The 25,369-nt window shown below is 37.7% G+C and overlaps 1 protein-coding gene across 2 annotated transcripts; it reads left to right on the top strand.

Annotated features, from left to right (window-relative positions):
- Nucleotides 1-7,143: 7,143 nt before the first annotated feature.
- Nucleotides 7,144-23,839, top strand: LOC107819098 (dolichyl-diphosphooligosaccharide--protein glycosyltransferase 48 kDa subunit). 2 transcript variants are annotated; one of them, XM_075254697.1, is made up of 13 exons: nt 7,144-7,686; nt 9,164-9,300; nt 9,572-9,697; nt 18,988-19,041; nt 19,135-19,248; nt 19,713-19,768; nt 19,850-19,891; nt 20,372-20,447; nt 20,605-20,676; nt 20,777-20,902; nt 20,984-21,088; nt 22,258-22,341; nt 23,495-23,839. In XM_075254697.1, the coding sequence occupies exons 1-13, from the start codon at nt 7,419-7,421 to the stop codon at nt 23,540-23,542; spliced, it is 1,308 nt and encodes a 435-aa protein (XP_075110798.1). In that variant the 5' UTR covers nt 7,144-7,418; the 3' UTR covers nt 23,543-23,839. The 2 variants fall into 2 exon arrangements, with proteins under 2 accessions (XP_075110798.1, XP_075110799.1); XM_075254698.1 differs by lacking the exon at nt 9,572-9,697 and having other exon boundaries at nt 7,173-7,686.
- Nucleotides 23,840-25,369: the final 1,530 nt, after the last annotated feature.

Genomic DNA, 25,369 nt, shown 5'->3' with positions numbered 1-25,369 from the left:
AAATTAGTGCTATCAGCGTACTTGGCATAGGGCTATTATGAAACTTGGGTAGCACTTTGTCCGTTTGAGTTAGTAGTTGGACTTTGATATTGTATAATTGAACTGCAACATGCTTCTGAACTGTTATGAAAGCTTGACTAACATTAGGTCTAGTTTAGTATTGGATATATTTATATTCTTTTTACTCTGAATTTTGATTGAAGCCTCTGTCTGCACTCAAATTTAGTTACTAAATCATCTTTGCTCTGAAATGATGTTTAAGTTGGTGTCAGTTTGTTTCAAGTGCTGAAGTTAAACTTCGTTTGAGTATAAAGGGCTATAGGGTGAGTTAGAATATATGACAATTAAGAGATTTGGTTGTTATTTACACGTCAATTCCATTTTTGATTCTAGTGTTCATATTCTTAAAGAATGGGTTTAGGTTGGTTAATCCAATGATCAGCATGTTGGCTTTTGTGGATTAAATGGTGCTAATGTGGAAAGGTTTGGGTTTGAGTTTCCGTGAGGAATGTGCAAGTCCAGATGTATTCGAATCCAACATAGACATTAGAGGTGGTCAGCGTTGGGCTTGTCCCTCGATCCCAGTAACTCACTCATTGACCACGGGTCCGTTTCAGTAGCTAAATCAGTCTAAATATGTGCATATAATTTTGAAAGCATGAAGGTGTGATGATTAATCGGTGTTGACGTTCAAAATTAAAGATTCAATTTACTAAATCAATCTCATTTCTTGGTATCATCAGTAAATGACATTATTTGGGTGTTCTGAATATTTGGGACACGAAAATTGTGCCTCATGCAGGCCCAATTGCAAGATATGTCGGATACGGACCTCTGGGAGCTTTCTTTATCAGAAAATTGGGCTTGGTTTAAGCCCAAAATCTGAAGACGCTTTTAAAGGGGTTTCGTTCTTAGTGTCCGAAATAATTTCCTTTTGGGTTTTTAACTTTCCAATGCGACGCGTTTTGGTAATCCAGTAATGTAGAATCCTTAGCTTAAAACAAGCAGAAGCTCCGCAAATTTTCCTTAGTTAATTAGTTGGGTTCTTTTAAAATAGATTGGAGGTGTGCCATATTAGGCAACTCAAATAGTTCATGGCCCTCCAAAGTCTAATGTGAATTCCCTTTTAAAGATAATTGAGATGATCCGCGCCAAATAAAATCTCAATGGCGTGTCCTTCGCTTAATTATTCCTTTAAAATTCTTAGAATTCGAGGCGTGACATCTAGCAAATTCCATGGCCCTCGCAAAGTTATTAATGCGTTAGTTGCTTTAGGGCGCGTTATTTAATAATTTTACCTTCTTAAACTCGGGTGTGCATTTCATGTGACCCAAAATCAAATCCCAAACCGTTGAATAAAATGTGTTCCAGATTGCGGGTGCATTTCATGTGGCGCGGTCCAAAGACATGTTTTAAACGGCGTTCAATCTACTTCAAAATGGAATAAAAGCGGTTAAAATTTGCACAGAGGTTCATAATTGTTTAAAATCAAATAATTAAGCTGAATATAACAGTTAAGCGACCGTGCTAGAATCACGGAACTCGGGAATGCCTAATACCTTCTCCCGGGTTAACAGAATTTCTTACTCGGATTTCTGGTTCGCGGACTATTAAACAAAGTCATATTTTCCTCGATTCGGGATTCAACCGATGACTTGAGACACCATAAACCTCCCAAGTGGCGACTCTGAATTTCTTAATGTCAATCTCGTTTCGATTGTCCTTTGATTGGAAAAACTCTTTTATGCCCTTCTGGGGTGTGGTAAAAAGGAGGTGTGACAGTGTTTATAACGAGAGTGATATAAAATTCATCCCAAGGAAATGGAACTAGAAAAAAAGGGTTTTGAGAGTTAGTCAAATTTTTGAATGTTGAAACTCTGTGTGAATTGTAAAGTGATCTAAGGATTTGATTTTTCCTGAGAGCGATATGTTCAATATTTGAAGTTATGGATACAACTCCATATTATGAGTTTGATTTGGAGAAGAAAAGAATTGGAAACAGAAGTATAAAGTGTAAGGTAACAATATCTTAAACACCGCTAGACTGTTAGGCTTAGTGTGAAAGATATTTTGAGAAAGATGATGTCTTTTGAAGTGATTTGATTACTAGTGATATCGTGATGGTAATGTTATAAGTGTATTTGTGACATGACTATTCTAATTTAAGTGCATTGAGTATGACCTTGATAGTGGCACTAGGTGATTTAAAAGGTATAACATATTATACTTGGGATCTGTCAATAAATTTCGATTTGTGAGAGAAAGTAAAACTTAAGTATAATGTTTAATGCACCAATATAGTAAAAGGGTGAGTATGAAACTTAGCGAACAGTGGCATGATTAGCTATTAAAATAAGGGTAAGACGTACAGTATGGAGACTGTCGTGCACCGTATACAAGAGAGATAGACAATTCAAAGAGTTGAAATAGTTGAAAAGAATTAGCACAAATGTTATCGAATTCGATGTTTTGTTCTGACAATTGTCATAATGTTGTATCTTGTACTGTATGAGTTGAGCAAGTTTGAATATTGACGAAGTAATGTGATAACTGAAAAAGTATAATTTTACCTAAGTGGGGGAGCTTACTATTGTTGATTGTGTTTATCGGGCATATAGGATCACAATTTGGACAGAGGGATAGTTGCGAATTTGATATGGATTGTAATATTGACATTTAAGTGAACTTGGGTATGAAACGACTAGTTTTGTCATATTTAGTACTCCTCATGTGCCATATGTGATGACAATCCTAGTGGGGAGACTATATTTGTGGATAGATTATATAAAGGAGATGTGATATTTGTTTAGGAAAGAGAGACCATAGTCACTCTACTAGTATTGCCGATGTCTAAATTTAATGTTATTATGTGCATGGACTGACTATCATTCTATGTGATGCACAATTGTCAGGTAAGGGTATTAAGATTGTTGTTCCTATGGTATTAGAATGAAATGGAAGGGTATTCACGATTTACATGGACGAGGAAGTACCTTATATGAAGGCTTTACATAAGATGAATAGAAAGTGTTCAACACATCTATCTATGATTTTTAAGACACTAGAGTAAAGATTCAATCTCTTGGGATAGTTGTAGTTGTTAATAAGTTTCCAAACGAGTTACAAAAGGCGTATGTAGTGTAAATAGGAAGAAAAAAATATAAGGTGAATATAACGACGAAGTATTCATACTCTCTTTCCTAAGGTATAGCTCCCTTAACATTCGAGGACGAATGTTCTTTTTAGTGGGGGGAATGTAATAATCTAAAATATCTTAATATACTTATTAATTATTGGATTAGAGAATCAATTATTATTTATAGCGATTGGATCAAATACTAAGCTAGTAAGTGAAAGTTATTATATATTTATATAAAATAGTATACTAATAATTTTCTAGTAGACCAAATTTACAAGTATCACATATGATTGTTGATAAATTAATTAACTAATAAGTGTTACCGATGAGGGAATATCTTGACAGTAGTAATAATGACCCATGTAATACTAAACAATAAAAATAGTAGTAGATTTCATTAGAGGAGAAACCAGCAAATATGAATATGAATTTCAGAACAGATAGGTTATATTAGAAGTCATTGTTTTGCCACATTTTTCCATTCATGAGAGTGTCGCAGTTGACATTGATTTGGGTACCTATATTGATTAATTAGACTAAGGGTTGAATTTGTTTTTTTGACTTGCTCTAAATTCTGAGAGGATATTCAGTTAAGGGCTATTGACTGTTCCAAACCCATTTTTGTGTAGTTTGAGGTGATTCGGATTCCTGAGAGTATAGTTCTAAGTTATCAGAAAGAGTAGATTGTGAAATTCGAGGTAAGTGAGACTTTAAGCTTTGATACTTGCTTTTCTAAAATTCGTTTTGAAAGTGTGTTATTTCTGCCTGGTCCATGTGTTGGGACAAGCATGCACTTGACAGAATCGGTGGTTTTAGACTAGCCATAAATATATCATCTTATGAAAAATACGGAAAAAGATATTATTTTATAAGTTGTTTGATAATTTGATATGGCTGTGAGCAATGTGTTGAGTTTGATACGGCTATGCGCCATGATGTTGAGTTTGATAGTTTGATCCGGTTATGAGCCATGGTGTTGAGCTTGATACGGTTGTGCGCCATGACGTTGAGTTTGATACGGTTGTGCGCCATGATGTTGACTTTGATACGGCTGTGCGCCATGATGTTGAATTTGATATGGTTGTGCGCCATGATGTTGATTTTGAAACGACTGTGCGCTATAATATTGGGGCATTGTATAGCCTTTGTACATCACTCGAGCATTATGTATGCTTCTTGATATATTTGGAGCATTGTGTTTGCTTCAGTGAGCATTGTGTATGCTCTGTTACATATTTGAGGCATTGTGGTGCCGTTGTGGACTCGTAGGTGTGTTGGTAAATTTCTTTCACTGCAATTATGATAAGCCCTTAGTGGATACTCTTGTTGGGTAATTCTTAATAATTCTGTTGATACACATATATTGTCTTATTGTATAATTATCATATTTACTATATCATTCGTGTTGTGGTGTGTTTGCATTTTTTAATACTTGTTCCAGAGGTATTTGAAATGGGGGGTCGAGAATCTTACTGGGTTATATTTACGTATAGCTCACTCTTTGCCTGCATCTCTATGTAGATACCGTTGCGGGAGATAGAGCTACTGGCTGGCGAGTTTGTTCGAGGGGATCCTATTACTGAGGTGAGCCACCACATTGTTCGTGGAGGCTTTCGTTTGAGACTTACCTAGCTCGTGTTAGTTATTTCCTTTTTCTTTAGGGTTTGCATACCCGTCAATAAAACTCATGTTGCTCTGTTAGATGCTCCATGGTCTTAGTGTGGGATTTGGTCTAGAGTTTTATTATTTGAGTAATTGTTGGTTTTTATATCAATTGACTAAGGTATTGGGTGATAATCATTTCCTCTTTAATTATTGATAATACTGTTAAGCCTGCATTTTTTTCTCTCTCAGTGTTTATGTAAATAGTTAAACATTAGAGAAAGGGGTACGCCTTGCAAGTGGTGTTAGCTAGGTGCCAGTCACGTCTAGGGGATAGTTTGGGACGTGACACTTGGGAGCCGGTTGTAGAACTTCGGAGCGAGGTAAGTCTCCTTTTTAACCTTGTAAGAGGGAATTAACCCCATATGTGAACAAATAGTTATGTGCTTCTAGTTGTGGGGGCTACGTATGCACGAGGTGACGAGAGTCCGTACGTAGCTACTAGCTATGCCTATGTCCGGGTAGTTTTAGGCTTATATCATGCATGGTTGATATTGTTATTGTTTTATGTTTATTGTTTGCCTTGAGACGGAGCGAGATTGAGTTTGCTTAATAAATGTTTTGAAAAGAATTGAAATTGAGGAAAAGTTGAGATCTTAAAAGTTTTCATTTGAACTTCGTATTTTGAAAAGAATGGAAGAATACTATAATAACTTAAGAAATCTATGTGTGACTGCGTCGCAAGTATGATCCGCGAGCGGGGAAAATTCCTTAAATTTATATTTGACCGCGTCACATGTATAATCCGCGAGCAGGGTAATTCCCTAAATTTATATTTCAGTGCATCGCATGTATGATTCGCAAGCGGGGTAATAGATGCATCTATGGTTCGCGTCGTTCGACCCTCGCCAGTGCACAATTTACTTTTATGTTGGATCGAGCCGTATGCCTCGGCATTTCCTATATATTATCCTCGTGGAATCGTGCGTAATATTTGGCAAGAAGCCAGTGTATCTGAGAGGTTTTCCCTGATTTGAATTATGACAACCTCTTTGATGAAATCCACTATATATATATATATATATATATATATATATATATATATATATATATATATATATATATATATATATATGCTCCGGTTGAGGAGGGAACTTGCTAGTTGAGAGCTTGAGTAAATTGTAAAGAAAGGAATTGTACCATGTATTTTATACTTGTTTATTTCATATATTTACTTTGCCTCATATTTATTCACCTCTTTACTGTACCCGATATTTTTGGACCAGTAGTAAGTGTCGAAGTTAACCCCTTGTCACTACTTTTTTGAGGTTAGGTTGAATATTACTGGGTATGCGTTATTTTCATACTCATACTATACCTGCTGTACATTTTGTTGTACAGACACATGTAGGTCTAGTGGCCTTGTGGGCGCAACGACGTAGTTGATACGGGGACTTAGGTGTGCTGCATCTTATGGGATGATCCTTAGCCAGCAGAGTCTCCTTCAGAGTACTTGTATTTTCTTCTCTGTCCAAATTGTATTCTGGATAGTTATTGTATTTTATTTTATTTCCTAATAAATGCTCATACACTTGTGACACCGACTTTTAGGATGATTATGAGATACTCAGTATTAAGATTTGAACATATTATTAATTATTCTGTAAAGTTCATCTTTTTACTAGTTAAATAAGAAGGAAATTTATGATTTCAAAATATTAAAATGAGAATTTAATTAACTATGTAGTGTTAGTTTGTCTGACAGTGGTGTCCGACGCCATCACGATCTTTAACGAATTTTGGATCGTGACACGTTGAGACAGCTAAGGCATGACATTGTTGCTTTTACGCTTATAAGCAACAAAGCAATAGTGAATTTCTCCCTTGAATTTGCAAGCTTTAAAATAGAAGATAAAGAGATTCCACGACCAACGACCTTGAACTTGGGTAGGAAAAGGGTTGGAGAAATAGAGAATGAGGATAAAGTAGCAATCAAGAAAGAAATAAAAGGAGAAGAAGAAAGAGCTCCAACGACGGCAATGACAACTCCATTAACACCATCAAGTTGGTCGGCAACTTGGGAAAGTGAAGATGGGAAAGACATACTTTAGGTGCTATCACCATCATCACTATCTCCACATATGGCCTATTTTCAACTTGTGAGACATATGTACTTGACTTTAAAGAAAGTGTCTCCGATGATTTCAATAACTGTGATTAGGATTCAATAAAGATGTGTAGAAGAGGGGTGTCATTGGATCTTGATTTTTTTAAATTTTAATTTCATCGATTAAGCATTTTTAACTTGGGTTATAAAACAAATGGGGGCGGGTGGGGAAAAAAAGCGGCAAGTATATTGTACTCATATGTATAAATTAAAATCAAAGAGTACTTTTAACAATAGAAATAAAGGTATTTTTGGACCGAAGGATAACTTTACACTATTTATCATTTACTAATAGGGATAATTTTGATCCTTTTTATTTTAAATTTTAAAAACTAATTTGAGGAGTATTTTAAGTAAAATAATAATTGTCCCTCACTCACACTTCAAAAAATTTTTTCGAATTGTTTTTAGTTTTTCTAAAAACATTTTGATTTGATTTCGAAGAGCTAAGGTTCTTTTTTACATAAAGATCTCGTCGGAACCCTAGGAAGCCAGAAGCACGTGTTGAAGATGTCACGAGCACTAGTCTTAGTGTCACTCCTCCTCACTGTGGCCATTCTCAGCGATGCCTTCTCTACGGAAAACCCTACGGATCGGCGAGTCCTCGTCTTGCTTGACGATTTCGCCATCAAATCTTCACACTCTCTCTACTTCAACTCCCTTCAATCCCGAGGTTTTGATCTCGATTTCAAGCTCGCGGATGATCCAAAGATCGCCTTACAAAGATACGGCCAGTATTTATACGACGCCTTGATTCTCTTCTCCCCTTCAACTGATCGTAAGTTTTCTCTGTCCCTGCTTTTCTACATTGCTCTCAACATCTGGTATTTGACGCGAAATAATTGCCAGATATGTATGTTAAGTATATGGATAAGTGTGAGATTTAGAATTTGAACAAAATGAGAGCGAATAGAGTGAAATAGATATAGAAAATCCATATGCCCAACAATTGAGGTGTATTTGATTATCATTTCCACTACCATTGATGGTAAGTGTGTGTGTCTATCTTGTTCTCAACATCTCGAATTTGATGTCAAATAATTATCATGATATGCGTGTTAGTATAAACTATAAAGATAAGTATGAGTCCAGAGAACCTCTGGTTTTAGATAATGAACAATTTGTGTTAAAAGACAAGTTATTTTTTTGGTATTGTAATATGATGGGTTCGAATGGAGCAGAATAGATGTAGAGGATAATGCACTAAGCTCCCTCTATATGCGGAGTCTGGAGAAAAGTTGGTTCACATTGTTTTTACTATATGCAACATTTCCTTATATTTCTGCAAGAGGTTGTTTCCACGGCATGAACCCATGACCTCTTAGTCACATGGGGACAACTCTTACGGTCTTCTATATTTCATGAACATATTGGATTAAATATTTATGAAAGTTAGAGAACCTCTAATTTCCACATTGCTTTGAAGTATTTGATGCAAAAAATATTATCATGATATGTATGTTTGTGTTGGGATAAGTGTGAGATTCAGAGAACTTTTGTTCTTATAGAACCGATAATTAATGTTAAAGGAATCTTTTTTTAGTATTAGGAATTAAGCGGAGGTGAATGAAGTTGAATGGATACTGAGGATTCATGTTGATGAAATTATATATAGTGGAATTAATATAGAACATTTCATTACACAATATTTAGAGAGCATCTAGTTTTCTCCAGAATGTACCTTAAAACAAATTGTTAAGTATTGCAAATAAATGGTCCTAGGAGTGTCATTAAAAGCTATCTTTTCGTGCTTAAAGTGACGAAGCAAGGAGTTATAATGTCACTGGTGAGTCCATGCGTTTCAGTCAATGACGCACAAAGTGTTTCAAAAGAAAAGCGGAGGTTCTTCTTTGAATCTCAATAGGGTTGGATTACTGGATTATTGCATTGTTGTTTATTGGAGGCTAAAATTTGTTATTCCAATTGCGATTTGATCATCATAGTAGTGCACTTCACTTCTCTCTTTTTGCTTCAAGCCCCATGAACTGAGGGACTTGGTCACTTTTATGCGCTTTTTTGCTTTGAGAACACTGGTCTCAGATAGAGTAGAATGAATATTCAAGATTCATGTGGCGGGTCCTAGCTAGTTTGAAATTTAGATGTAGTTGATGGGTGATTCTGATTTGATTTACATTTTTGAACACAAATGATTACAGTGTTTGTTGTTCGGGAATGCGTTAACTGCTTCGTGGGTGTTTAAGTCGTGCCTAAGAGGAATTAAATGCACTCTTTTGAACTTAAAACATTTTCTTCAGGATTTGGGGGATCAGTTGATGCAGCTGATATTCTGGATTTTGTTGATTCTGGTCATGATTTGATTATTGCTGCGGATGCGTCTGTCTCTGATCTAATTCGAGAGATTGCAATTGACTGTGGAGTCGATTTTGATGAGGTAGCATATTCATAATATGTGCATGTTTCTTGCTTTCTTGCTTTCTTGCTTATCTTGCTTAGATGAGCTTGATGTGATTCAGAATTGGTGATTAATATCCGGATCTAGGAGCCTTCTACAACTAAGATATGAATAGGAATCCGATTTTGTTTAGTGACTTTCCTTGTTTTTCTTAATTTCATTGTTATGAGTTTATTTTACTCCTCTGAAGTTGAGAAACTAGCAATTTTTTTGCCGATTTAGTTATTCTTTGATATACGATTGATAATAGGATCCAGATGCCGTGGTTATTGATCATACAAGCTATGCAGTTTCTGATACAGAAGGGGACCATACATTAATTGCCGGTGATGATTTCATTCAATCTGAAGTCATCTTGGGTAGTGAAAAGATTAAGGTACACACAGTAATTAATCATGATAATTTGATAATAATTGTAGTAATATTTGAATTTCATTCATTTGTGTTGATGTTTCTTGCCTTGATAAAACATAGAGTTTTTGGTGCAACATGACAGTGGAAAATGTGATAGTGCCTGATGCCATGCTTAACTTCCGCAGTTCATTAGCACAACATGTAATGCTTACACTTTTTTTTGGGGATGTACACGTCCACCTTTTCCCTGACTTATATCAATAAACCTTACCTTGTCAAAATAATAATAATAATGATAATAAAACTTAGTTAGATAGCGGTATGAACCATTCAAAATTTTCTCACTTTTAAGAATACTACTTAAGAGGGCAGCATTTGAATGCTTGTATCAAGAACTTGGGGACAAAGACAGTGACAAGACGCTGTTCAGGCTAGCCAAGGCAAGAGAGAGGAAGACACGTGACTTGGACCACATGAAGTGCATCAAAGACGAAGAAGGTACAATGATGGAAGGAGCACATATTAGACAAAGATGTAGACATACATCTATAAACTCTTGAATGAAGAGGAGGACAAGATGATTGTGCTAGGTGATTTGGAGCACTCCGAGAGTCGACGTGATTTTGGGTATTATAGGCGTATTAAGGTTAAGGAGATTGAGGGGGATATGCGTAAGATGAGCAGAGAAGAGCGATATGGCCATGTGAGATTTCAGTAGAAATTTGGAAGAGCGCGGCAGGGCAAGTTTGGAGTGGCTGACTGAGTTGTTTAATGTCATTTTTAGGACGGCAAAAATGGCCGAACAATGGAGGTGAAGTAGTGCTGTTGTACAAGAACAATGGTGATATTCAAAATTGTAACAATTAGGGGTATCAAGTTGCTAATCCACACTATGAAAGTTTGGAAAAGGTGGTGGAGATGCGAGTGAGGAGGAGTGTGTTTATTTTCGAGAACCAGTTCGGATTCATGTCGGGGCGATCGACCACTGAAGCCATCCATCTTGTGAGGAGATTGGTAGAGCAGTATAGTGATAGGTAGAGAGACTTGTATATGGTGTTCATTGACCTAGAAAAAGCTTACGACAAGGTCCCGACGGAGGTTTTATGGAGATATTTGAAGGCCAAAGGTGTACCTGTAGCGTACATTAGGGCGATGAAGCACATGTATGATGGAGCTAAGACCGTGGTTAGGACAATGGGAGTGAGGAGGAGTGTGTTTATTTTCGAGAACCAATTTAGATTCATGTCGGGGTGATCGACCACGGAAGCCATCCATCTTGTGAGGAGATTGGTAGAGCAGTATAGGGATAGGAAGAGGGACTTGTATATGCTGTTCATTTACCTAGCAAAAGCTTTATGGAGATGTTTGAAGGCCAAAGGTGTACCTGTAGCATACATTAGGGTGATGAAGGTCATGTATGATGAAGCTAAGAAATGGGAGGAGAATCGGGGCAGTTCCCAATCGTGATTGGGTTACACCTGGATCAGCTCTTAGCCCGTTTTTATTTGCTTTGGCGATGGATGTATTGTTGCAACACATTCAAGGAGAGGTGTCATGGTGCATGTTATTTGCAGATGACATAGTACTAATTGACAAGTTATGAGGCGGAGTTAATACTAGGCGGAGTTAACACTAGGCTAGAGGTTTGGAGATAGACCCTAGAGTCTAAAGGTTTTTGGTTGAGCAGGACTAAAACAGGATATGTGGAGTGCAAGTTCAGTGACGTTACTAAGGAGGTTGACGTGGAAATGAGGCTGGATTCACAAGCCATTCTTAAAAAAGAGTTTCAAGTACCTTGGGTCAGTAATCCAAGGCAATAGTGAGTTCGATGCTGATGTCCCACATCGTATTAGGGTAGGGTGGATGAAATTGAGGTTGACATCCGGTGTCTTGTGTGATAAGAACGTGCCACCAAGACTTAAAGGTAAGTTCTACAAAGTGGTAGTTAGACCGACTATGTTGTACGGGACGGAGTGTTAGCCAGTCAAGTACTCTCATGTCCAGAAGATTAATGTAGCGGAGATGAGGATACTGAGATAGATGTGGGAATACCAGGAGAGATATGGTCAGGAATGACGATATTCGGGACAAGGTAGGCGTGGCCTCCGTGGGGGACAAGATACGTGAAGCGAGACTGAGATAGTTCGGGCATGTGACAAGGAGATGCCCGGATGCTCCTCTAAGGAGGTGTGATAGATTGATAATGGTGGGTTTGAGGAGAGGTAGAGATAGGGCGAATAAAGTATTGGGGATAAGTGATTAGTCAGGACATGGTACATCTTCAGCATACCGAGGACATGATCCTTGATAGGAGGGCGTGGAGGTCGAGGGTAAAAGGACAGTAGACAATCTTTCCTTTCATTTAACAACTTGTTTGGATGGTTGTTCCTCATTGTATCGTATTGTATTGTTATCCTAAAACAATGTTTGTTTTGATTGTTTCATTAAAATTGGTTGTATTGTATTGTTAAATTCATTGTTCCGGAACAATGAAAAATCCCTTTTTTTAAAACAACCGATTTGGTGTGGTGGGATTGTTTCCTATTTTTCTTTTTAATTATGCCCTAACTTATTACTTCACAATTCTATTTTACACTTTAGCTTTTTTTTTTTTTTTTTCTATTTTAACTCCGAATCTCCAACCTATAACCTACTTTGTTTTTTTTCCAGAACTTCTGCTGCCAACGTTGAAGGTGTTTTACCGCCTTCTGTTTTATTTTTTCTCCTAATTTGCTTTTAACTCAATTCTAATTAGTTGTGCTCCTTTGTTTTGCCTTCTTCCGTCTTGCTCCTTTGTTCTGCTTTCTAAAGGTGTTTTGCCTTCTTTTGTTTTGTTTTTTAAAATTATTTTTATGCATAATTTTTGATAAATTTAATATTTAAACGATTGATGATATTTTTGTAAACTTATCAGTTACAGTACAGTATGATATAGTCAAACCAAATAGCAAAATATTATTTAACAATAATAAACAATGCAATCTACCCAAACATTGTATTCATAAAACGATACGATACAATACAATACATTATAAAACGATGGGGAACAATGATCCAGAGTGTAAGTAGTAGTAGTGTTATCCTCATATTTCAATATTCTTAGATTTTTTCTATTACTACATGGTTGCTTTTGTTCTAGTTTTTTTATTACCAAACCCCACTTGTGGGATTACACTAGGTTATTGTTATTGTTATTGTTTTTTGATGAAGTAAGGCGTTGTATTGCTGACATCAAGAAGATGCAATTAGTACAAAAGAAGAGATGTTAGCTCCAGTACATCATGTGCTATTCTAATCATAGGGAGCTAACCAAAAAAAGGGCCATCAGGCTAGGCTCATTGAGCCAATAAAGTCTAGAAAGGGGATAACATTATTTACAGGGGAGATATTACTCCAACCAAAAAGATACACCAGACATCTAGCTTTCAAAAAGTGAATAGGAGTTGAAATGCCATCAAAACATCTTCGATTCCTTTCTGTCCAAAGACACCAAATCATGCAACCTGGGACTATTTTCCAGATACTTTTGATGGCCTTGCTGACTTTCCAAAAGCTCCAGCTTTCAACTGCTTCCTTAATGTTCTGAGGTAGTGTCCAGCTGATACCAAAAATTGAGAAGAACATGTGCCAGAGATCAATAGCCACTCTGCAATGCAGAAATAGGTGATTGATTGATTCTGAGTTTAGCTTACACATGTGGCATCTATTAACAATCTGGAAGCTCCTCCTACAAAGATTGTCTTGTGTCAAAATAGCACCTTTAAGAGTCGTCCATGCAAAACAGCTGACCGTTGTAGGCATTTTGGTTTTCCAGATTAGCTTCCAAGGCCACATGTCAATAACTTCATTCAAAGCACAAAGTTTATTGTAGCCTGCCTTCACTGTATATGCCCCTTCCTTAGAAGTGCCCCATCGTAGATTATCCGTGTGTTGGATACTCACTGTACAATTTGCTAACCTTCCAAGTAGGTCAAGCACTTCTTCAATCTCCCAGTCTTGTATGTTTCTCCTGAAAAGGACCTCCCAAGTGTTGTTGGATCTATTCTGTGCGACTGTTGAGTTAGGATCAGTAGCTAGGTGGAATAGAGTGGGGAAAGTTTCTTGAAGTGTGAAGTTCCCTAGCCACTTATCCTTCCAAAATTTCACATGTGCTCCATTACCAACTTTGAAGGACACTTCTTGTTGGAAGACTTCCTTTATGCTGTTGATGTGCTTCCAGGGCCCAACCCCATGAGGAGCTCTTATGGTTCTGGTACTCCAATTATCCAGGTGACCATATTTGGCTTTTACTATTTCCTTCCATAAGCTTGTGCCTTCTTGCCCATATCTCCAATGCCACTTCATTAGCAAACTCTTGTTGTGTTTTGAAAGATCTCTAATGCCCAGAACACCTAGTGACTTTGGTTGAGTTACAGTTGCCCACTTCACCAAATGGAATTTGTGACCTTCACTGTTACCTTCCCACAAAAAGGATCTTCTCAATTTGTCCAGCTGCTTTTGAACTTTACTTGGCATAGGGAATAAGGACATGATATAGGTTGGTATGCTGTCCAAAACACTGTTGATCAGAGTCACCCTTCCACCCATTGAGAGATACTGCATCTGCCAAGTTGCTAACCTTTTCTCCACTTTCTCAATCACACCATTCCACACCTCCACTGACTTGTGTTTTGCTCCCAAGGGTAGTCCGAGGTAGGTAGTAGGAAATGAGCCAATGCCACAACTCATTATACCGGCCAGCTCGTCTAAGTTAGGCACCACATTGACAGGATATATCATGCTTTTTAGCATGTTTATGTGTAGACCTGAAATAAATTCAAAAATAAGGAGGGTTAGATTGAGGTACTGCAACTGTAGTTTTTCAGCCCCACATAAGATTAGTGTGTCATTTGCGTATAATAGATGGGAGATTGAGATTGAATTACCTGAGTTGCTGCTTATCTTGAACCCTTGAATCCATTCTAATTGCCTTGCTTTATCAAGCATTTTGCTCAAACCTTCCATTGCTATGATGAAGAGAAAAGGCGAGAGAGGGTCTCCCTGCCTAATCCCTTTATGAGGGGAGAAAAAGCCAACTGGAGATCTGTTGATGAGGATTGAGTATTTGACAGTGGTTAGACTGAACTTGATCCACCTTATCCATCTTTCACCAAATCCCATTCCCCTTAGTGTTGACAGAAGATAGGACCAGTTGACTTGATCAAATGCCTTCTCTATGTCTAGTTTACATAGGATTCCAGGGACTCCACTTTTAAGTCTCTCATCCAGCAGCTCATTTGCAATAAGAGCTGCATTAGTTATCTGTCTATCTTTTAGGAATGTATTCTGTTCCCCTGAGATTAGCTTCCCCATCACTGTCTTCATTCTTTTTGCCAAAAGTTTAGCTAGTTTAGCTACTATCTTATACACACTTCCAATAAGGCTTATTGGTCTAAAGTCCTTGAGCTCTAATGCACCTTTTTTCTTCGGGACAAGTGCAATGAAGGAGGCATTGCTGGACTTTACCATATGACAATTATGGTGGAAATGGTTGATTGCTGCCATAATGTCTGGCTTGATAAAGTTCCAAGTTTTTTGGTAAAAAGCCATTGTGTAGCCATCAGGTCCTGGGGCTTTATCTGGTGCACAAGAATTGATGGCTGCCATCACTTCTTCTTCAAAGGCTCTTTCCGGCCACACTTCTTCCTCCATCGAGATCCTAGCTAAGTTTTCAAAGTTGACACTAGGCCTCCATTGCTCACTTTCTGAATAGAGCCCCTAATAAAAGCTTAGGATTTCAGCTTTGATGGATTCTTGGTCCTCAATGATTTCCTCCCCTATCTTCAGTCTGTCAATGTAATTGTTCCTTCTGTGGGAGTTGCCATTTTCTGAAAGAACTTAGTGTTCCTGTCACCTTCTTTAAGCCATAAACATTTTGACTTTTGTCTCCATGAGATGTCCTCAACCCTTGCTATTTGCTGTAATTCCACTCTTATCTGCATTAGTTTCTCCTTTTCAACTTGTGCCAACTTGTGCTTGGGTCCTGCTCTCTGTTGTTTGCTCCAGCATTTCTAACTCCTCCAATAGTTTAGTCTTTTGTGTTTCCAGTCTGCCAAACTCCTCTCTGTTCCAATTAGTGATGTCTGCCTTGAGCCTTCTCAGTTTCTGCACAAGTATAAAATCTGGGCTGCCTCCTATCACATAGCTCTGCCACCAATTTTTAACCTTATCAATGAAACCCTCCACCTGTAGCCACATATTCTCGAATTTGAAATAAGAGGGGGTGGCTTCCCAGTCGCCACAATCAAGGAGTAGGGGTATGTGATCAGAGATCACTCTTGGGAGGGCTAGCTGCTTGATAGCTTTGAAACTGTCGCACCATTCAGGGGAAATTAAGAACCTGTCTATTCTTGAAGCTTGCAATGAGTCTTCACCTCTGAACCAGGTATAATAAGCTCCTTGTAGAGGCAAGTCTATAATACCCATGTCTTGAATGATGTCTGAGAAGGATACCATGGCCCTGGACCATCTAACACTTTCGCTTTCATACCTACAAACATTGAAATCACCCCCTATAACCCATTGCTCATTCCAGATAGATCTGAATGCTGCAAGTTCTAGCCATAGTTCCTCTCTTTCAGGATTTGTGTGTGGCCCATACACCCCTGTAAAACACCATCTGAATTGTTCATGCAGACTTTCTAGCATGCATGATAGAGTTTAGTAACCTTGATGAGTATCCCTGTTTGCCCATTGTCTTTTGTCCCATAGGATGATAATTCCTCCACTGTTACCTACAGATTTCAACTCTGCCCACTCAACCCAATGATTACCCCATATTTGCCTAATCCAGGATACTGGGAATTCTTCAATTTTTGTTTCTTGTAAACAAACAATATTCGGCTTCCACTTCTTAATCAGTGATGAAGTTGTAGTCCTTTTATCAGCTTCATTCAATCCCCGCACGTTCCAGCTTAATATTTTTACTTTCATCCAGAAAAAGCTTTGTAAAACCTGTCCCTATCCCCTTTCCTTTTACCCTTGTAATTTAGGCCCCATTTCAGTCTTTCCAGTTCTTGTTTCTTGCTTTTTCTTACCCCTTCTCTTTTTCCTGCCTGGTGACTTTTGTTTCTGTAGCTGCATTTGCCGCTTTTGATCCATTCGGAGGATGATGCCCATAATCTCATGCTCAAACCCTTCTACGTTAACCCCAAAAGCCTTGCATGCCTTTAACATCACAGCCTTTGTCCATCTTGTATGCTCGTAAATATTTGGGGTATCAATTACTTGCATGCTTGAAGAGCCCTGTTCATACCATGGGAGAGCAAGTGTGTCGCAGGAAGAGAGCTCGACATCTGTACTGTCTACAACTTCAGTTGATTGTGGCATTTTCCTGCAGATTTTTTGCAGAACCTTTTCTCCTTCGTCGTCTGCCTCTGAGTCGCAGTGGGTTATTGAAGGAGGTTTAACACTGGGCCCTTCTGAGAAGGAAGCTTCTAGTTCTACCATTAGTGGGTCAAAATAATTTACAGAGATGTAGGGGTTGGGCTTTAAAACACATGGGTCAATTTTAGGCCCAGTTGCTCTCCAGATTTGCTTTGTTAATTTCCCCCTCGGTGCATGCTTGTCTTTTGGGCCCTTTTTGTAATATTCACGATCCACTAAGAGGCCCAAATTGTGAGCCCTCTCTTTAAGCCCACCATTTGATTTAGTGTGCCTCACAGCTGGTAACTTGCACTGCCCTGAGCTTGAGGCTGCCACGTCAGCCACTTTTGAATTAAAGATGATCGGTCTATTATGGTTAAAGACCACTGGGTTCTTTGTTGGGTCCTTCGCTTGACTCGAGGAGGGTTTATCAAAGACTGCCGCCTTCTCTACTCTGACGGCGACTGAAACCTCGCCGGAATTTGCAGGTTTTATGAGTACGTCCTCCAAAACTGAAATCTTGTTGCTCCTGATGCCTATTTTTAACTCGACGACCCCTGGGTAACTCATCTCCTTGTCTTTTACACAGATTCTGGCCCAGAACATGTGTGCCCTGTTTTTCGTGTCCTCATCGGTGCCTATGAATCCTCCAAACTTATCTCCTATGAAGCGAAAAGTTGCTGATGTCCAGCCATGCAGAGGAATTCCAAAGGCTTTGATCCACTTTTGTCCCATTTCACCTTTGGTTGGAGATGACCCAGATTCCGGCGACCACCACTCAAGGGTTAAGTGTCTACCATTCCAGAACCAATCCCCTGCTTTTACCCTGGCTGCTTCCTGTCTCGATGGTAGCTCGAAGAGGAACTGATTGTCAGCCATCGGAGTGACCATGAGACCGGCTGTTACTTTCCACCTTGTGATAAACCATTTTTGGATGACTTCAGCTTTGGGGCTTTGATTGAAAGGGTCGTTGAAACATCCAATCAGGCACTTGGATAGGAATTGGGAGCTTTCATCGGCAGCAGCAACACCTTCAGTAGCATCAACAACATCTACTTGCTCGTTAACTTGTGTAGGCCATTGTGGAATCTTTGCAGCCACTAGAAAGGATCTCTTTTGTACATCTGCAAATTTTTTGAACTTGTAGTTGGAAGCCTTCCCCAAAAATTGTAATATTCTTCCTGCTATATCTCCCCACCCCCTGTTGTAATCGTTTTCTGGTATTATGATTGCAGATTTCCTGTCTCCAATCCAAGTTTCAATTCTGATGTATCTGCCATAAACATTGTAATTTTGGTATACCCTGTATAAATAGGCTTGTATCTTTCTCCCCCACCTTCTGTAGAGATTCCCGGCGCCCCGTGAAGCTTGGTACATTTGCTCACATACCCATCTGATGTTGTCCTCGTCAATCTTAATTTTATTTGTAATCTACTGCCCCTTTCAATCCATAAGAACCATCTTTCATTGTCTTCACTGATGTCGATAAGCTCGTAGGACTTGTCACCTGAAATAAAGAAGAGCTTTTCCCCCATGCTATGCGAAGGAGAAATTTCACCGGAAAAGGAGTGAAATTCCACCGGAAAGGGAGTCAGAAGGTGGATGAAAAAGTAGGCACATTTCCCAAGTCAGAGAGATATGGTTCTATTGAGCGGTCTACCTTTGTTATTGTTATTGTTAAGAATACTGCTTAACATTGCGTTATTATATTTTTCTATATTTCTAACATCACATAAGTGTAATTCTTTTGCAGTTCTTTAGGCATTTATGATGGTACATTGCTAATTATTTGTGCTAAAAGTTCTTATGCTCTGCAAAAAAACAAAATACTAATCCTTCTCTTCCCATTCGAATTTTTCTTTTCCGGGGCAAGTTTCTAACTTTTTCTTGTCACTGCTAAATCCCCAGGCACCTGTTCTGTCTAAGGGAATCGGTCATTCTGTAAATCCGGCCAATAGCTTGGTAAGTTCTTGATTTCTTGCTCAATAAAATATGAGATGATAAATTTGATATGATTACTTGGTGTGAAAAGTGGTGCATTTATCATGTTTTCAGGTGCTGAAGGTCCTCTCAGCTTCTCCTTCAGCGTATTCAGCTAATCCTAAATCGAAATTATCAACTCCACCAATGCTTACTGGATCCGCGATCGGTCTTGTTTCAGTTGTGCAGGTGTTTCATCCTATTGGTTGCTTACTGTCAAATAAATCTTGTTCTCTGAAATCTCTCCGTTTGGTTAACTTTGATTTCTTCCTTCTTGCTGTTGTTATAGCTTGTGACATTGGCTCCTGAAAGTTTGTTCTGTTGATGCTGTGTAGTTTGTAATAAGTGATGAAACCGTACAGAAAGTAAAAGCAAATAGAAGCACACTTTAACTAAAATTAGAGGGGTGGTAAGATGTACGCATAATGCAATTGTCATTGCTAGATAATAAGCGCGATATTCTGTTTCTGGTCTGTGTATGATAGATTACCATGAAAATTTCATATTGGTAGCACCAATTTCTGATGCCCGATCATAATGCTGTATTCAACCCCCTCCCACAAAAAAAAACCCTTTTCCTGAACAAGCACATAATGTTTTTAAGTAGCACATACAAAACATAGAAATATTGATAATACTGTTTTCAATTGCAGGCAAGAAATAATGCCCGAATTATGATATCTGGCTCCTTAAGCATGTTTAGCAACCGGTTAGTAATTATGGAGACATCAGGTGGAGTAACTTTATTTTGAACCCGATCTAATTTGAAAACCTTTGATTTTCTATTCAGATTCTTCAGTTCTGGGGTGCAAAAAGCTGGTGGCTCGAATAAGTAAGCATCTAGATACATCCATTGATTTTGTTTGTTTAACATGATAATGATCTAAGCTTAGTGACTAGTACACTTAGATTGTTAAATTAGATGATATATGCGTATATAGATATAGTCTAATATATGTTGGAAGCTTTCTTGATTGGCTTGATATGTTTATATGCCTCAATTGTTTTTATAAGCCTCAGTACTGATTTGACTTGTCCAAACTTAATGTTATAGTTTGTGATAGACTGCACAGGCCTCGATTTAATCAAGAAAGCATAATTACTCTGAAAGATAAAGGCTGTTTTTGATAAGCAGCAGCATCGTATTATCTTTTTTTCCTCCTTGTCTCCTTGCTTCTAACTAAATTCTATGCGAGCAAGGTTGAAAAATAACATATTTCATGCAGTCATCTTCTATGTAAGGTACATGCTAATAATAACCGCTCTTCATGCTTGCTGACTTAATCTACCGCAAATTCTCTTGCAATAACAGCTATGAGAAATCAGGGAATGAGCAGTTTTTGACCCAAATTAGCACGTGGGTTTTCCATGAAAGAGGTCATCTCAAGGTGCAGTTTCAAAGCTAATTTGTTAATCAGCTTCCCTGTTTCTCTTTATAAATTTTAACCCGGGCATTACAATTTTCATGGAAATAAAGGAGGGAAATGCCCTCTGGCACTATCTAAGCATTCACATTTGCTATTCTCAATATGTGAACTATTCTAGGCTGTGAACGTGAGACATCACAGAGTTGTGGAGACAGATGAACCGTCCATATACAGAATCAATGACGAATTGGTAATTCTGTACTTTATGTTTGTGATCATTTAACATTGTCATAAAATATAAAGCAAAAATGGTCTTTGGATACATACTGAAAAAGGCAATTTGATTGAAGGAATATTCTGTTGAGATCTATGAATGGTCTGGAAAAAGTTGGGAACCCTATGTGGCTGATGATGTGCAAGTTCAGTTTTACATGATGAGCCCCTACATATTGAAAACCATGTCAACTGATAAGAAGGTACTCTTAAAAGCTCCACAGATTAGTAGTTCTAGGAGTTGTTCTCACCTAGATTAGTAGTTCTAATGTCACTTCCTACAGGGTGTCTATTATACAACTTTCAAGGTTCCAGATGTTTATGGAGTATTCCAGTTCAAGGTTGAGTATAACAGGCTAGGATACACGAGCTTGAGCCTTTCAAAGCAGGTATCCCCTTACAAATCCAAAGGCACTTTATCTTGTTTATATATTTTTGGAATAAATTAGTCATCATACTGAAAATTCTTGTTATATGCTCGAAGAGGTACTATTCTTTACGTGTCTTGCAGATATTGGAATTATAATTTCTGATATGATAGGAAATTTTATGATATTGGTAATGTCCAATCCTACTCTCGATTTGAGTAGTATGGTTGTAGCAATAATAAACCCAACAAAGGTTGGGGTCGATTTCATGAGGAGTGTGGTATATGCTAGATTATCCAAATGTGTGTGAACTTGATGATTCTTAAAATAATCTCCAAGCGAATGGTTGATTTTGCAATTACTTCTGAAAATTACTACTAGACAGAATTAAAATTTGTCTAGTGGACAAAAAAGGCCTCATCCCGCAATCCGTGGCAATGGATGGTGATCCGTGCCAACGAATTGCATGGTCCTGGCTCAGAAGTAGCTTCACCTTTGTGCCATCTGTCACGGATCAACCACGGCGAAATCCAGAAAGCTCCAGTTCTTCAGCTCTTTGACCCCTCTGTAACCGTGACAACGGATAGCAATTCGTTGCATGGTTGGGCCAGGAACCTTCCTGCTTCAGTTTTTCCTCTCAAAACTGATGACTTCTTGCCAAACTTTGATGCTCTTCAATCTTTAAGCTCTCACACAACTACAAAACATTAAAATACTTCTTCCAAAGACATAAGTAGCCGTTTAATTCCAATAAGTGGGGCATAAAACTCATAAAAACAGAGAGGAAGCTGGCCAAAATGACTTGTCATGACCTTTCTTTCCTGCATAGTCCGGGTGTAAGAATTACTAATGACCTTTCTTTCCTGCATAGTCCGGGTGTAAGAATTACTAATGATCTCTTAGGTTTACAAACTCGAATGTAACTGTTAATATTTTTCTGGACTAAATTCTTGTCTTCATGATTTTTGAAACAGTTTGCTGATCATTATGAAAGTTTTTGTATCTGTACTTTGGTCTTCTCTTTTCATCAGTTCTTGAAATTGTTAGCTCGAAATGGTGAATAGATCTCCATAATTTTTGAACTATGAAGACTGGATTGACAGCCTATTCATCTTTTAAATTTAATGTCACTTGAGAAAAAGAGGTGCATTTGCATGAGAAATTGTAATGATAAAACTTTTGACTTGCAGATTCCTGTTCGGCCCTTCAGACACAACGAATATGAGAGATTTATAACAGCTGCTTTTCCCTATTACGGAGCATCCTTCTCTATGGTACATTATTTTTCTTCTCTTTGTTATGTATTACGGAATCCCAGCCAACCCACATATTGTTCTTAGAAAAAGGATTGGAATCCCTTTTTCCCCTTTAGAGAACAAGAAGTCACCCCTGTTTCTTCTTTCTCAAAAAACAAATAGGAAAAAAGAAAAGGAATAAGAAGTCACCCTTTATGTTGCCTTGTCGTGGTAAAGAACTATGTTGCATTGAACATATAGCACGTTAATCTAGTATATAGCAAAAAAAAACATGCATTTGGTGAATTAAGCATTTAGTGATGCTCAATAGAAATATTTTAGCAAATCTGTTAAGTATGATCTCCTTTCCCTTCTTTCAAAACCCTGCTGAAGCATCTGAGGATGTGCATTATATTCACGCAGAGGAACATTAGTCGGGCCACAAACAGGGTTCGGATGCATGATGTGACCATGAATTGCACGTAGTTGATAGACAAATGAAATAGCGTTCCAGCTGTGGTGTTGTGACATCCCTTTTCTTCTTATTTGATATTACTTTTCTTTTACGTTATTTTACTTTCTTTGGATTGGAAGCCCAATTCAGTTATTGCCATTACATAAGTTTTATTCTACATGATGCCCAACCATCCTAATTGGTGTGTGGATGGAGAATGGGCTGAACTGGAATGGGAGGGGTAAACATGGGGTGTAAAGGGGAATAGGCTGCAGTCTGTGGGCTGTGGTAAAAGGTAAGGGTAAAATGCAAATGGCACGCCTTGTCGTTGGTGTGTTATTGGCGGAATTTTGGAGAAAGTGGTAGCTTGCGAATTACTTCATGGAAGTGTTATCTGACCTAAGAAAAAAATATCCTAATCTTCCTTTTCGCAGAAAACCCTAATCTGATAATCTAAATTCTGAACTACCTGTTACTTTTTTCCATTGTGTTGTGTAAAATTTACTTTTCAAGTGTTGGACATGGAACAGGGGACTTAAATGAAGCAACCACAGAATATACATGACAGGCTCTCCCCCCTCTATTATTTTGCTGACTTGCTCGGATTGATTTTATTACATTCCTCACTCAAACAATAATGTGTTGTGGCCATCTTTCTATAGTTATACCATTTAAATTGTTTTTGTCTTGCTCGCACATGAATTTTTTTGTGATCATTCCCATTTCTTTGCATTGTAGATGGCTGGTTTCTTTATTTTCTCCTTGGTATATCTCTACCACAAGTAAGACGTAAGGAATGGAGACTGAATCTAGTGCAGGTTTTGCATCTGAAGGTTTAAGTTAGAAATACAGGATATAGCGTGTTTAGCCAATAGTGTTCTACGAAACAAGTATATTCTTGTAATTTGGCTGTGTGCTTCGTGGCAAAATCAAGTGAATTGTTGCGTACTATGTTCTAATATGCTGTTCAAGATGTGATTGTCTAATTATTTTTTCCTTTTCTTGGTTTTAGTCGAGATGATGAGTTGCCACCTTGTTACAGCGAATTGTAAGTCTTTTCCAATGCACTTTTTTCTAGGCCCACTATCAGGAGTAAGTTTGAGGTGTTCAAAGATATTATTTTTCTAATTTGGGCTGAAATTGCGTTGTTAGTGTGGACAGAAGTGGCTTTGTAAGAAATTTTGCCCCTGCATAACAGTGAATTATTGGTATTACTCAATAGTTACCTTGTCTTTCTGGAAATCTAACTCGCTTTGAAGATGGTGAGTAGAACAGAAATCCATGTGCAACACTCCTTTTTTCCTGGCAATGGAACGCATTCAGACAACGGTTTCAGCCAGAAAAAGAAAGAACCAAAGCTATCTCGGAGACAATAAGCTAAAAAGAGGAGTCCAAACAAAAACTGGAAAATATATGTATGGAAAAGGCTCAAATATGCAATCAGACTTTAATAAATGGCCCCATCCGTTAAAAGTTGGACATATTTATGCCACTAACGTTATACTATTGGCTCATATGCCATTATCCACTAAAGGAATTCTATTGCTATCAGATTTTGTTACGATTGCTATCAGATTTTGCTACGTGGCATTATCTAAACCCTTCATCACTTACTAGCACCCTCCCCTCACCCCCTCTTTACGAGTGGCATATATGAGCCATTTCATTAAGTTCAGTGGCGTATTTGAGTCTTTTCCCTATTGTGTTGCATAATTCTCTTGGGTAGCAAATTTTGTTTATCATTCGAATTATATTCATGTATAAAACCTCCATTTTTTTTTATTTTACGCAATAAACTTATATTTTTATGTAACAAACTTTTAAGAAGTTTGTCCCTTGTACTACTATAACGTTATAATTTTACATGGATTTTTTTTATTTGATTTATTGGACTGTGAATCTAATCCTATTTTACATCATTCAAAAATTTCTCGTACATTAGCTCTTAAAAAGACTTAAAAACCACATAAAAGTTATTTAAGAAAAAGAAAAAAGAGACGGGCTTACTAGAGAGTACATTAATGAGGTGTAACTGGACATGGTAATGGCTTGGGAAAATGACATAATTTATTTAGGAGACATTAAAAGGTCATTTAATTTTTAAATAAATTGACTACAATTTATGTCACCTAATAGTCGAATGGTATATAAATTGTAGGCATTAAAAGGGAATTTAATGACAGAATTTATTAGGAAAATGACTACAATTTATATACGAATGACTATTAGGCATTAAAAGGGCAGAATATTCCCTAAAAACGCGCTAAAATTAAGGAGAGAATCTTGGTGTTAATTGATTCTACATTAAATTCAATTTTTAAAAAGGGAAAGGAGATTTCTCATCTGCGTATTTTTCTCCAGAAATACAATTCAAATTCTCGAAAAAAAAAGAACGAACAATTCAAATTTTCGAGTTTCAACAACTCAAAGTTGAAAAAATCTGTTCTTCCATATATTTTCCACCATTGATAGCCATTAAAAAGCTTGAAAGCTTTGAATTCAAATTTGGGTTTTCAAAAATCATTATTTGTTTGGATTGTGTGTTGTTGTAAATAATTCGGAATATGTTTAGGAGTTTATATCTCAATTTTGAGGGGTTTTGGTGAATATTAG

This window comes from Nicotiana tabacum, chromosome 6 (genome assembly GCF_000715075.1).
Source record: "Nicotiana tabacum cultivar K326 chromosome 6, ASM71507v2, whole genome shotgun sequence".
In the NCBI taxonomy this organism is placed as follows: Eukaryota; Viridiplantae; Streptophyta; class Magnoliopsida; order Solanales; family Solanaceae; genus Nicotiana; species Nicotiana tabacum.
Note: the sequence above shows the minus strand (reverse complement) of the source record. Positions and strands in the feature narration are given on the sequence as shown.